The sequence below is a fragment of the Phoenix dactylifera genome, chromosome 1 (assembly GCF_051530095.1).
Source record: "Phoenix dactylifera cultivar Ajwa chromosome 1, Ajwa_hap1_PhDact_Kaust_v1.1, whole genome shotgun sequence".
Classification (NCBI taxonomy): Eukaryota; Viridiplantae; Streptophyta; class Magnoliopsida; order Arecales; family Arecaceae; genus Phoenix; species Phoenix dactylifera.
Window position 1 is genome coordinate 6,730,060 of NC_143190.1, and position 13,427 is coordinate 6,743,486.

General features: G+C 43.5%; 3 protein-coding genes across 4 annotated transcripts; 2 read left to right on the forward strand and 1 right to left on the reverse strand.

The window, feature by feature from the left end:
- The first annotated feature begins 1,249 nt into the window (after positions 1–1,249).
- LOC149768479 (uncharacterized) lies at positions 1,250–4,957 on the forward strand. The gene is made up of 2 exons (XM_089930550.1): positions 1,250–3,274; positions 4,889–4,957. Exons 1-2 carry the CDS (start codon positions 1,250–1,252, stop codon positions 4,955–4,957), a joined length of 2,094 nt encoding a protein of 697 aa, XP_089786676.1.
- Positions 4,958–8,720: 3,763 nt separating this feature from the next.
- EMB1273 (embryo defective 1273) lies at positions 8,721–10,075 on the reverse strand. The gene is made up of 3 exons (XM_008794378.6): positions 9,831–10,075; positions 9,259–9,681; positions 8,721–9,162 (listed from the first exon to the last, which is right to left on the reverse strand). The coding sequence occupies exons 1-3, from the start codon at positions 9,936–9,938 to the stop codon at positions 8,962–8,964; spliced, it is 732 nt and encodes a 243-aa protein (XP_008792600.2). The 5' UTR covers positions 9,939–10,075; the 3' UTR covers positions 8,721–8,961.
- A 153-nt stretch (positions 10,076–10,228) lies between these two features.
- Positions 10,229–13,311, forward strand: LOC103709187 (serine/threonine-protein kinase Aurora-3-like). 2 transcript variants are annotated; one of them, XR_005506446.3, is made up of 6 exons: positions 10,229–10,466; positions 10,565–10,807; positions 11,047–11,142; positions 12,327–12,541; positions 12,622–12,689; positions 12,776–13,311. XR_005506446.3 is itself a non-coding variant. In XM_008794415.6 (6 exons), exons 1-6 carry the CDS (start codon positions 10,263–10,265, stop codon positions 12,875–12,877), a joined length of 933 nt encoding a protein of 310 aa, XP_008792637.4. In that variant the 5' UTR covers positions 10,231–10,262; the 3' UTR covers positions 12,878–13,024. The 2 variants fall into 2 exon arrangements, 1 of the variants encoding a protein (XP_008792637.4); XM_008794415.6 differs by having other exon boundaries at positions 10,231–10,466; positions 12,617–12,689; positions 12,776–13,024.
- Positions 13,312–13,427: the final 116 nt, after the last annotated feature.

Genomic DNA, 13,427 nt, shown 5'->3' on the forward strand with positions numbered 1-13,427 from the left:
TGTGTACTTGTTTGGATGCTTCTGGCTCAGACACGGAAACCAATGAGAAGAACGATTAGAAATTATCCTTTTGATAGCATGGGTTACTGAAGCATACCTTTAAGTTGAGAAGGCTTTGTCCAGGATTGAGAAAAATAATTATGCCTACTTCTCCAGCTAATCTCAATCTTCTGAATAAAGTATTATACTAACATTCTTTGACTCTGGCTGTCACAACGAGCAATAGGCAGACAAATATAAGATAAACTCAACCATAAAGCCATGTTCTAAATATAGATTCTGATTCCCGTCCTATAGGGTCAGCCATCTTGCTCGGATTGCTTCGGATCATTGTCCTTTGCTGTTCTCGATGGTATCAGGCTCGAGTCACCGTAGCCCATTCCGTTTCGAGAAAGTCTGGCTATCCTTTCCTCAATCCTGGGACATTGTCCGGGGAGCTTGGGGTCTGCCGGTCCACGGCGACGCCATGCAGAGGGTTTCACGAAAACTGGAATTGACCAAGCGACGGCTACGTCGCTGGAATCGGGAGGTCGTAGGTGATATTTTTAGGAAGCTGGAGGATGTGGAGGCTGCGATTGCTGACCTCCAAAGTAGGGAGGATCAGGTGGGCGTGCTCCCCGAGGCTGATATGGTGAGCCTCCGGGGATTACTCGCCACCCACCACTCGACCCTACGTCAACATGAGATCTTCTGGAGACAGAAATCCAGAATTCAGTGGGTCAGAGAGGGTGACCGGAACACTAGTTTCTTTCACCGCTCGACAGTTATTAGGAGGCAGAGGAACACCATTCGCTCCTTGCGGGACGAGCGGGGCCATTGGGTGGATGATGATTCGGCGATTAGCCACATCCTACTCGAGTTCTTTCGCTCCCGTTGGACGGAGGATAGTGGGTCGGATTTCGCCGGCCTGCTCCCGAGAGCTGAATCCCAAATCGGGGTGGCTGCGAAAGCACTATTGGTTCGACCAGTGACGGAGGGGGAGGTGCGAGAGGCTGTCTGGGCATTGGGCGAGGACAGGGCTCCGGGCCCAGATGGCTTCCCTCCTTTCTTTTTCCGGAGATACTGGAGTATCGTTCGGTTCGCAGTGGTAGAAGCGGTCTTGTGTTTCTTTAGTCGGTCAGGTATGCCTGACGACTGGAAGGCCACTTTTGTCACGCTTATACCTAAGCGAACGGATGCATCTGAGCCGAGCCATTTTAGACCGATTAGTTTGTGCACTACTTTGTACAAAGTGGTGGCAAGAATACTGATGGATCGTATGAAGCCCTTTCTCTCCGGCATTATTTGTCAAGAGCAAGGTGCTTTTGTTGGAGGTAGGAGTATTTTCGATAACGTTATGGTGGCCCAAGAGATTATGTGGGATCTTCGACGGGCCCCGAAGCGTCGAAGCCTGATGGCTATCAAGCTGGATATGGAACGAGCCTACGATAGAATCAGGTGGAGTTTTCTTAGGCGAGCTTTGGAGAGTCTGGGTTTCCATGAGACCTGGATTGGTTGGGTCATGGGGTGTGTCCGGAGTCCACGGTTCTCCATCTTGATCAACGGCTCTCCGTCCCCATTCTTTAGTTCTACTATGGGGCTTCGGCAGGGATGCCCGCTATCCCCGTACCTATTCATTATTTGTTCTGATGTTTTGTCTCGATTGCTGCGGGCTGCATGTGCCGCTGGAGAGTTGGAGGCTTACGTCCCAGCTCTAGGGGCCCAGCCGATATCCCACTTACTATTTGCTGATGACTGCCTACTCCTGACGCGTGCCCGCGTAGCAGATGCCCTGGCTATTAGGCGGGCTTTGGCCGCCTATTGCTATGCATCTGGTCAGAGAGTGAATGCCCAGAAATCCTCTATCTCCTTTAGCCCGAGTTCGCCACCCGGGGTTCGACGTGAGATTCGGAGGATTCTGGAGATGCCTGAGCAGGACGGGACCTGGACATACCTGGGTGTTCCGATCACAGGTAGGAGACTGCGTGTATCTGAATGCTCCGGGATGGTGCAACGGGTCCAGAGTAGGCTAGAGGGCTGGCGAGCAGCGTCTCTATCTATGATGGGTAGAGTTTTGCTGATTAGATCTGTTTTGGGCTCTATGCCTATCTATCTCATGACTAGCACGGTGGTACCAAGATCCGTCCTACTAAAGATTGAGCGACTGATTCGGGGTTTCTTATGGGGCTCGCTTGGTGGGGGCCGTGGGGTGCACCTGGTGGCATGGGAGAGTATTTGCCTCCCCCTCAGGGAGGGTGGCCTTGGGGTGTTGTCTCTCCGGGAGAGACGAGAGCTGCTCCTCGCCCGGCATGCCTCCCGCTTCATCCTGGAGCCGCAGGGCTTCTGGAGCCGGATTATGACCGCTCGCTATGGGGGGGTAGGCCGGGAGGGCGGGATTCGAGGAGGGCGGGGATGTTCTTTTCTATGGCGTGAGATTGCGAGATATGTGCCCATGGTGTCGGATCACACTCGATGGCTGATAGGCGATGGCCGCAGCATCGACGTGACCAGGGACTCATGGGTTGATGGCCTCCCCCTGTGCCGCTGGCCGACTACTGTTAGTGTTGAGGCTGGGGAGGGTTTACAGGTCTGTGATCTTATGATTCCCGGGGAGGCTGGTTGGGACGAGATTCGATTAGCCCGCTTCTTCGGGGAGCATCTGGCGGAGCGGATTCGCTCCCTCCCCCTGCCACAGAGCGGTGGACCAGACGTACGTGTGTGGAATTTCTCGACCAGCCCCAGAGTCAGGATGAGCGTCCTTTCTCGCATTCTTAGGCGGGAGTACGAACCTGGTCCTAATTGTGCCTGGATCTGGCGATTGGGCCTCCTCCCGAGGGTTGCGCTGTTCCTCTGGAAGGTGGTCTGGGACCGTCTTCCAACGAGAGCAGTACTAGGTGGACGAGGATTGAGGATCCCCCTCGAGTGTGGGGTTTGCGGTGTGGCCGAGATGGTCGACCATGCCTTGTTTCGGTGCTCTAGGGCGAGGGACACTTGGCGTCTGGCAGGGGTCCCGCAGCCGGTATGGATCTGTAGGGACCAGTTCTTACAGGCCATGCGCCAGGCCTCGGTGTCCCCGGCTCTTCGTCAGGAGGTGACTCGAGTGAGCTGCACTGCCTACCAGATCTGGTTGGCCAGGAATGCTCGTATATTTGGTGAACGTTGTATGTCGCCGCGATTTGTGGTCGAGAGGGCCCGTAGTCAGGCGGCAGAGATGTGTTATGCCTCCACCACCGGAGGGACCTTGACAGCTCGGGACATCTGGGGCCCCCACCATGCTTCGGCAGCATCTCACACGGTGTTCTTCACCTGGGAGCCCCCACCCCCGAGTTTCCTCAAGGTCAACTTTGACGGGTCAGTCTTGGATGGTGGCACGAGGGGAGGTGCGGGTTTCGTCATTCGGGACCCTTTTGCTAGGGTTGTAGCCGCTAGTGGCAGTCACTTATTTGATACCTCGGTTCCGAGTGCGGAGCTGAGCGCTGCCTGGGCAGGCCTTCGACATGCCCGGTGCGTGCTACAGGCTAGGTCTATCACCCTAGAGGGTGATTCTGCCACCGTTATCAGTTGGATCCGTGAGGATCCTAAGGGTGATGGTAGTGACCACCCTCTGCTTCGTGATATATGGGCTATGGCGAGGGATGGAGGGGCCTTTCAGGCCAAGCATATCTACCGTGAAGCCAATGGGGCTGCGGATTGGGTGGCTGCATTTGTAGCTCGCCATTCCGGAGGCACATTGTGGACTGGAGATGGGGAGTTGCCTTTGGCACTCCGAGGTATCCTATTTTTTGACTTTATTGGGTGTATCCGTACCCGACAGTAATGATCCACCCGTATTAGCAAAAAAAAAAAAAAAAAAAAAAAGATTCTGATGTAGTACCTCTAAACACCCTGCATTTTTTACAGTGTAGAAATAAATTTCAATCAGATATACTATGTATATTTTTTCCAAACAAATATCCGTAGTCTGTTTTAATTTGGAATTTTGAATCCATTTTGTGAATCTAACCGGATGGCTCTCTTTTGTGTCTATTTATTGTTTTTAAGTTGAGGTGGCAAGGATTTCTTGTCTTCCTCCTGTGGGAAAGCAAGATCAGGCTGATGGAAGGAATGCCATTTGATTCTCATGTCCTTGATGTTAAATTGCAACATAATTTCTGCAGATATAAACACCTTTTGTAGCTTATAATGATGGGTTCTCTTTTCCTCTAGATTATCAAAGCAACCGTATAACCTTGTGAAATTGTTTTGGGATCTTCTCCAAAAAAAACAGTAGGAAGTGATGTGTATGTCGTTCTAATATCTTGTTACTTACATGCAAATGGAAGAAGACATTACAAATAAGTGTCCATGCCAACCAGCAGTTATGAAATGGAGTGTATTTTTTCTGGTCATTGCTGGCCTCGTTATTGATCCTTCATTTTAATGTACTTCAGCTAACAAGTGGTTTCAGCACTTTCCAGTGAAAGCATTATCTCCAAGATACAAATGTTCATAGTTACATAACGAGACATATTGAAAGAACTAATACAAATTTTGTCTGGAGTTTGCAGCCACAAAAGAAAGACATCAGGGTTGCTTTTGCTTTTCAGAAATGGCTAGGGAACATTTTTAACTTGCTAATAGATTTAGCCCAGTCTGCCTTCTGATACAGATAAGTGAAACCCCTTTGTCAGGTGAATTATTAGAATTACCTCTGAAAGAATCAATGGATGAGGCTGCAGACCAGAGCAAAAGAATTTGACAAAGAAAGTAATAATAGGTGCTCGATGTACCGGGTAAAGCAGAACAACTGAGAGCAAGTATGCCAAGAATAGGTATTGAAACATAAGCTGAACATTAACAGTCTTGACTGCTATGGAAATCATGAAGTCACCTTTGGAATTCTATGAACAGTTCAATTTCTCGAATACAGCATTTAGCAGACAAATTAAAGCTTGCCTTGACAGCAAAGGAGAAACATCTTGAGGATCAAAGACTTTAAGACGAAGAATGGTTCAGTCCATTAATACATTTGAAAGGACCCAATGGGACATTCAAGATGAAAAAAGAAACCCACAAATCAAGGATATTCCGATTAGAGGACCAAAAGCAGTTGGGCTAACATTAATAAATATCACCTTACTGATCAGCAAACAGTTGTTCCAAAAATTGCAAAGGGAGCTGTGTGTTATACAAGCCATATGTAAGTTGCTTCTTCATTTGTTTCCAGAGATGTCACTGGAAGTTTAGCACCTCTTTTCTCTTCAGATTTTTAATGGCGAGCTACGGTAGATTCACTAAAAGAAGGTATTTGCATAATACAGTTTATCTGTGCCATTGTGAATCAACCAAAAAAAATCTTTCACTCCCAAATACTCTTCACCCAAACTGAAGGATCTGGAAGTATAGCCACCACACCCAACCTTTCCCATGTGAACCTAAGTCTATCTCTTTGCGAACTCATTTCCATACCCTATCCTAGACATCTTATCAATAACGAGAATCTATCAAACCTAGTTCTCAATACTCACTATTGTTTTGGCCCACATGAAGCTACCAAATCAAATAACTTTCTGCAGGCACCTTCACTCCTACCCACTGTCTCTTGAATCTCCTATTTCGACTCTACCTTAAATTAGGACTCCACTTATTCCAATATATTTCCCGATAATGGAGGCACACCACATGCCCTCTTTTCCCGATGCTAGAGACCCTATGTTCGACTAAGATTTTATTCCATATATGAACGGTTTCCTTTTCCAAGAGGCACTCACTTTCTCTTTCTTCAAAAGAAAGCTCCAGATTGGTTGATTTCATGTGTAGTTCCCCTTTCTCAAGGAGCTCTCTCTCAAAAAAAGAAAAAAAATAAAAAGCTCCATGCTACAACTCTTGGAATTTTGCTTTATCATGACTCTCGGTTTTCACAACCGCATGCAAAGCACATGCAAAGGTCTAGTTCTTATGAAATGGGTTCACATTGCAGGTTGGTGAGAGTTGAATTGATAGGATAATTCTTGAACCCAACTCAACTCAACCAAGCCCTAATCCTAAACTAGTTGGGTCAGCTACATAAATCCTTTTTCTCCATTCGGCTTTGTTTAGATCAATACTCTCCGAAAGATGTAGCAAGATCAAGTCCTTCCATACTCTTCATGTCATGTAATTCTGGTCTACCTTTGCCCCTCTTTCCTTCTAAATGTATCAAATCACTCCTTCGTGTTAGTACATCCCTCAGTCTATGTTCTATATGTCCAAATTATTTAGCTGTCCTCCCAATTTGTCCTCGATTAGTGCTACCTCTACCTTATTACAAATACTTTCATTTCTTATTCCATCTTTTCTTGTATAACCATACAGCCATCTCAAACTTTCTCATTTCAGCCACATTAATATTGTGCAGATGTTGTTTTTTGACTGCCTAAAATTTTGTACCATAAAGCATAATAGTTGCATGGTTGTCCTATAAATTTTCTTCAACTTGGTAAGTATCCTACAATTACGTAATATTCCAGTGCACTTCTCTATTTTATCCATCTTACTTTAATCCTATGGATAACATCCTCTTCAATCTTCCCCTTCTTAGAATAATCGTTCCTAAATACTAAAACTGGGAAATCACTTTAGGAACTTCATAATCCCCAGATTTTCGTCCACCTTCATCTTTATTTTTAATTTTACTAGAACTATATTCTATGTATTCTGTCTTTGTCCTAGTTAACCTAAACCCTTGGATTTTAGTGCACTTCTCCATAATTTCAACTTATAATTAACACCAACTTTAGTTTCATCCACTAAAACTAAAAATCTTTGGTACAAACTTATTATGATTGAAAACTTACTAGTATAACCACCAATTGTCCTCACACTAGTAACCGCTCCATGATACATGTCCTTAATTACATTAACATAACTAAAGGAGACTGCTTTCTTTTTTAACGCCCACCATAGGAGTTCTTGAACCCAATAAGAGGTAAATCATCTCAAAATTTGATAGCTAACCACCCACTCCTTAAGTCACATTTATATTTTAATGTTATAAATCTGCAAATGGAACTCCCTTCATGTAAATACTCTCCATGGCAGAATATAAAATGTTGATCTGAAGGCTTAATCAATGCAAAACCCTACAGAAATACAAGAAAAGCCATCTAATTTGAGTGAATGGAAGCCTTTCCCCCTTTTTTTTGTTGGGGGGGGGGGGCAGCGGGGGTATAGGGTGGTGATTTTTAATATATAATATCCTTGAAAGCCTCAAGCATTAAAATTCCTTAATCAATCCCCTTGAGAACGCCTTCAAAAGAACCATGCAGAGACCAAACCACAAAAAACAAAAGAAAAAATGGACAAAGAATCGTCCTATATAAAAATCTTAAAGGATCAAAGAAAAACTTTAGATGCTTCAATTACAGAATCAAGATGCAAACTAGCATGAGGATTATAGCATAATCTTATGCTTCATTTTTGGAGGAAAACTAATTCTTCTATTTTTCAGCACAAAGAAACATTATATCACTCCATGCCAAGTATTCGTATCCAATGGCACAAGGTATAACTGATCATGCAAGAAATATGCTTGATGAGTGGTAAACAATCTCATGGAAAATACCCAGGAAACTTGACTTATCAAATTTAGATAATGATCATCTTTGTGATAACAGGTCAAAAACAGAACCACCAATGACTATGATCTATGAATTCTCTGTTTATCAATTAAATAATATGGATCCTTGCTTCATAAAGATGAGACTAAGAGTGATGAAACCCACTATCAACAACCTTTTGAAGACCTTAAGTATTGCATTGAAGCATAGTGAGCTCAATAATAAAATAGTACCTTCTGTAGGCCACACCACTCAGCTATTATGCCCTTGGATTTTCACCACTGAAGTCCCTTGTTAAAATAAATGCCTTTCCTACAATAAGCAGACTGTTTGGTAGAGAATAGAAACAAGCCAAGCCCCAACATCTGAATCCCCCCACCTTGTCAAGCTCAAGCAAACATCTGGGAGGCAATAAATGATCTTTTAAATAGATGAGGTTTCTGTTGTCTTGCTGTGAGGCTCTTTTTTTTAAACTATTCTTTTAATGCATACCCAACAGAAGAGAGCAACTGGAAGCCGATTCACTGGCCGAGTCCTAGGTGGCCAAAGGATCAACTATAGTTGAGTTTCACAGAAGAATAGGAACCTTTTCAGAACCTTTTCATGGATGAAATTTGAACACATTGTATTCTCGTACCCTCCTCTTGCATGCAAAATTGACTTATAGCATTATCAGCTGTTACTTCCGTACTAGAGAGTCGAGACAGACATTTTCAAGTTTCTTAATTAGATTTAGTTCGTGTTCTTGCTATCTAGCATTCCAAGAAATATTTAGTGTTTATCAACTACGTAACGAACATTTGTGCAAATATCTGCACATGTTGCTTGGAGCAAAACACCAATCAACCTACGTGTATACCATACTAAACGCTTGCAAGTTGCGGTGAATAGGTCGAGAAAACATCAGAAAAACCAGTTTGTGCAATAGAACTTTGCTTTGAGCCTTGGACAATGTTTAGAAACTTTCTTACAATACGTTTCATAAGGCAATTCTACTGTTTCCCACCTATTTTCATTCTACTAATATCACTAAGTATCAAAATTGCAAGAGACTCAAGATAATTAGCATGCACGGTGAAAATAATTTAAATCTATAGCTACGCAAGCAGTCCTTTACCTGTGTTTTAAGGATCCATTGATCTTTAACTGCTTGGCAAACAAAGATGTCAAATTCATAAACCGAGGCACTATTTTGCAGATATGACAGAACATCATGGAGGTAAAAATAAATATGTTTTCATAATATCCAAAACAATACAACTAGCATGAGCTATTCAAAATACACTTCTATCTTAGGAGGGGAAAAGGGAAGGAGAAATGGGTAACCTTTCATTAATTTGAATACCTGCTCCACACATCTCACACAGAGGAGGCAACTGATCTTCTCTACAAAACTGACATCAAACTACAGGTTCCTCGATGCAACTCCAGGTTCCACATGAGGCTGTCTATACCACATTAGAGCAAGCCAAACAGTCCTCCATAGTCCACCATTAGCAAAGTGGGGAATGAACAAACGCCCCCAGTATGGGTAATATGGTCCAGGTAATTTGAGCAACGTAAAGAAGATCGCAATCAGAAGCAAATGCCAAGGGAACCCACCTTCCTGCTAACAGAAATCACAGCTCATTACTACACTGAAAATCCAAAATGAAGTTCACACAATGCACATAGATATAGCGCGACATGATATCAGTCGAACCTTGAGGTCTGAAGAGAGCTCAACAGCCGCATCCTTTAAGACCCCAGCAAGAACAAGGCCAATGAGAAAAGGGATTGGAATCAGACCCATCTTTCTTTCATGAGCGCAGTAAGACATCTCGCTCAGAGACGTGACAGCCAGAAGAGGAACGCAGAGATACTTTGAGACGGCCCGAGCAAGCTCAAAGATGAGATTTTGAAAAATGACCAACGCTCTCCTCCATGGAAAGCTCTTGACTGGCTGAGGAAAAGCATCAAACAGCTTCCGTGCAGCAATTAACGCATCCATATATAGCTTCCCATGGCCATCAGAGTTCCCAGATGTTGAACTGAACGCGAGAGGAACGATGACTCTACAGCCACTAGACCGAGAAAACCAATTTGGTGTGGTTCTCGGTGATTGAAATAGCACTGGCCATGGGACCTGTTAAGCGTGTAAAAAGAGAAATATTTCAGTGGAAAAAAAAAAAGCGAATGGAAGGAAGGGAAGGAGATATCGACCGGATTACTAAAAACAAACGAAGAGAGTGGAGGGTTTGATTGCGGGAGATTGAAGCAACTGGAGAGACTTACCGTGGATCTCTGGAGCAAAATGAAGGGGTACGGTCTCGGAGATGGAGTACCAGAGGAAGAGGGCCGAGTAGTAGAAGGAAAGCGGAAGGGTGGAGAAAGAGACGACATCACTCCTCTCCAAGTTGCTCTCAGTAGGTCTTGGGTGGCCGCAGCCCAAGTAGAGAGACGGAGGAGGTTTGGAACCGAGGTTTTGAGGCTTAACAGAGGCCAGAGTCGAAACCGTCGCGCGATTGTTAGATAACATTTTGACGAACGACCGGGCGAGTGAAGTGGGGGCTTCCCGTGTAGTCTTCATTCTTTGAGATTAGTGTGAGCAGTTATTGGAAATGGATCGGGTCCAAATCCAGATCCGATAAAGTCCATGATCCATAGTTCCATACCCTCTTATATGTGAACCCGACCTCGGACGCTAGTGAAATTTTGAACCCCGAAATGGCCCGCCCTTCGCCACTGCCGCCCCGTCCCCCACTCTCTCGACCCCTCGTCTCCTCCCAAATAATCCCTTCTCTCCCCCCACCGACGCCCCAAACGGAGAAGAAGAGGAAGAAGGAAGAATGGAGCCTCGCCGACTTCGAGATCGGAAAGTTCATCGGCGAAGGAAAGTTCGGAAAGGTCTATCTCGCCCGAGAGAAGCAGGTCCCCCCTTCGATTCCATCATCTAATCCTCTATTTCTTGAATCCAATCCCTCTATGCTCATCTATTCGATCTCTTCTTCCTCGATTTCTGCGGTCAGAGTGGGTATGTGGTGGCTTTGAAGGTGATCTTTAAGAAGAAACTGGAGAAGTACCGATTCCACGCTCACCTCCGACGAGAGATAGAGATCCAGCACGGGCTGAACCACCCCAACGTCCTCCGGCTCTTCGCCTGGTTCCACGACGCCACCCGCGTCTTTTTGGTCTTGGAGTTCGCGGCGCGAGGCGAGCTTTATAAGGTCCTTAGGAAGCTCCACCATTTCTCCGAGAGGCGCGCTGCCACTGTGAGTTGGATGCTTATTATGATAAAAAAGATTCGATCTTCGAAGTCCCTGAGACAAGATTATGCTGCCCTTTTTCTGGATTTTTCTGATTTTTTTGTTTATTTCTGCTAATTATAACAAAAGATTTGATCTTTGAAGTCCTTGGGCAGGGTTTACGTTGCCATTTATCTGGATTTTTATTTTATTTTATTTTATTCTTTTACCGTTTTTGTGGCTATTTGGGGTTTGGCAATGTACAGTATATTGCGAGCCTTGCGGGTGCATTGGTGTATTGCCACGAGAAGCATGTGATCCACAGGGACATCAAGCCGGAGAATCTATTGCTGGATATTGAGGTATATTTCTTGATTTATAGTTAAACGTAGTCCCCTTTTTTGTTATCTTCTTGGCTCTGTTTTCTGTTTATAAATGTTGAATTGCAGGCATTTGTTTCCTAAATGAAATTCATTTTTGAGTACAATCAAAAAAGAGAATTCATTTTCGAGGGATAAAAATTCTGTAAATTTAAAACTTGTGTCTTAGGGTGTTGAATGAAAGGCTTGCTGCACGTATGATCTCTTTGCTGTGGGGCATGCATACACTTGGAATAAAACAAAAATTATGCTATTCAGAGTTCCATTTCAGCTTCTCCAATTATTGCAAGTGTACCTGTTGGCAACCAAATATTTGGTTTCAATATTTTGGAAAGTGGCTGCCTCAGCACTTCCTAGGCGCTTGTGTTAGTTGTATTGCATCACTTTTGAATATGGAGGATGAGAACCATGTTATTTTTTCCATCATTGCTATTCTTATTTCTCCTTTTCTCTATTGTTGTTGGCTGGGGGGGGGGGGGGGGGGGGACCTGCCTATTGCTGATGCACGAGTTGGCCCCATGTCTGCTGGTCCGTTACCTACATTCTCATAGAACATTGTCCAAGCTCACAAGATCTAAGATCAAGTGTTAACACCCTCCTACTGAGACAGTTCTAGTCTGACAATTGTGTGACTCAAGTTACCAAAACTATAATGAGATGTATCTTCTTTTACATTAATTACGTATTATTCGTGTTTATGTGGATTCTTCCTTCATGACTGCATGTGTAATCTGTACTTTTCTAGGTTAGTTCTTTGATTTTTGACATAAGAATGATCATTGATTGTTTTGCGCATTACTTATCCCTTGCTTTTAGAGAGAGAGAGATTAAAACTAATGAATGGAAGGCTACTTGTACATAATTTATTAATTACTAGGTGCAGGTAAACCTGGAACCAATTGTTGAGACTGATTTTAATGACCACTTTGTCTTTTGGTGCTAGTTCTATTCTTTCTCTAATATAGTTGTTCTTTCCTACTTTAAACGCACATCTACCTCAGCATTATTATCACTGCGGCACTCATTTTGAGTCACTGGACTTTTTTTACTGCATTTTGTTTGGAACGAAACTACACTGCACTGCAGGCTTAGAGCAGGTTTTAGCAATGATGTTTTTCAAGTTACAAAAGTAGGAGTCCGATTTGATTTTCTTTTTTACCTTTCAGGGTCGACTTAAAATTGCGGATTTTGGATGGGCTGTGCAGTCAAATACTAAGAGAAAAACCATGTGCGGTACAATTGATTATCTTGCTCCAGAGATGGTGGAAAATAAAGCACACGATTATGCTGTTGATAACTGGACTTTAGGCATTCTTTGTTATGAGTTTCTTTATGGCATTCCACCATTTGAAGCTGAAGACCAGAAAGATACCTTGAACAGGTAAATTTCTTTAGTTTGCCGCACCTGTACTGCATGAATTTATGAAATGTTACACTAAATGAGACTTTGAACCAGGATAGTGAAGGTTGACCTAAAATTTCCTTCCACTCCTCATGTGCCTGCCGAAGCCAAGGATCTCATAAGCAAAGTAAGTCTGAAGGCATAAAGATATTTGTCTAATACGAAAGTTTATTAAGCACTTGTGATTTTTGACGTCTGATATTAAATTTGTAGCTCCTAGTGAAGGATTCATCAAAAAGACTCTCTCTTACAAATATCTTGAAGCATCCCTGGGTTGTCAAGAATGCAGACCCCACTGGCAGCTGCTGTGAGTAAAGAGGTGGTGGTATGAAGAAATCCATGAATGAGTGCCGTATTTGGAAGAAAAGATTGATAAGACAGGGGGAGAAAAAAAATCAAGGAACTCATAGGGACTTGAAGGTTGGTAGCAGAAAAGAGACATATCTTTATCTAAAAGGTACTATAATCAGAACAGGTTCAGATCTAGAGCTTGGTTAACATGTATATCTACGACCTTTTCCTGTTTCTGTTTTTCTTCGTTCCTCTGAAACCCACCATGGTTGTTGTAAATAAGAGCAGGTAAACAAACATCTGCAACTGATTCTGCTTGTTAAGCAACTTTAGAAATTACAATGATGAGCCTAAAGTTATAGCAGATGCTTTTGTACACTTATAGTGGATAAAATTCACGGACGATGCTGCAGTTGAATATGTTTAATTTGAATATCTGACTTTCCTCAAAAAGAAAAGTTTGTTAGTCTATCAAATAAAAATGCTTGTAGGCATATTTTATTGGTTGCTCTTAATTGACTACTGCTATGTCCTTGAATCAGATACTACTGAAATATTCATTCACTAACATCAT

Excerpts from the sequence above, each read along its gene's own strand:
- LOC103709187 (XM_008794415.6), top strand. The coding sequence starts at position 10,263 with ATGGCCCGCCCTTCGCCACTGCCGCCCCGTCCCCCACTCTCTCGACCC. Across the intron at positions 10,808-11,046 it reads CCGAGAGGCGCGCTGCCACT|TATATTGCGAGCCTTGCGGG; the intron begins GTGAGTTGGATG and ends GGCAATGTACAG. Across the intron at positions 12,542-12,616 it reads CAGAAAGATACCTTGAACAG|GATAGTGAAGGTTGACCTAA; the intron begins GTAAATTTCTTT and ends ACTTTGAACCAG.
- EMB1273 (XM_008794378.6), bottom strand. The coding sequence starts at position 9,938 with ATGTCGTCTCTTTCTCCACCCTTCCGCTTTCCTTCTACTACTCGGCCC. Across the intron at positions 9,682-9,830 it reads TTTTGCTCCAGAGATCCACG|GTCCCATGGCCAGTGCTATT; the intron begins GTAAGTCTCTCC and ends CACGCTTAACAG. Across the intron at positions 9,163-9,258 it reads AGCTCTCTTCAGACCTCAAG|GAAGGTGGGTTCCCTTGGCA; the intron begins GTTCGACTGATA and ends TTCTGTTAGCAG.
- LOC149768479 (XM_089930550.1), top strand. The coding sequence starts at position 1,250 with ATGGATCGTATGAAGCCCTTTCTCTCCGGCATTATTTGTCAAGAGCAA. Across the intron at positions 3,275-4,888 it reads CTTCGGCAGCATCTCACACG|CATTTAGCAGACAAATTAAA; the intron begins GTGTTCTTCACC and ends TCTCGAATACAG.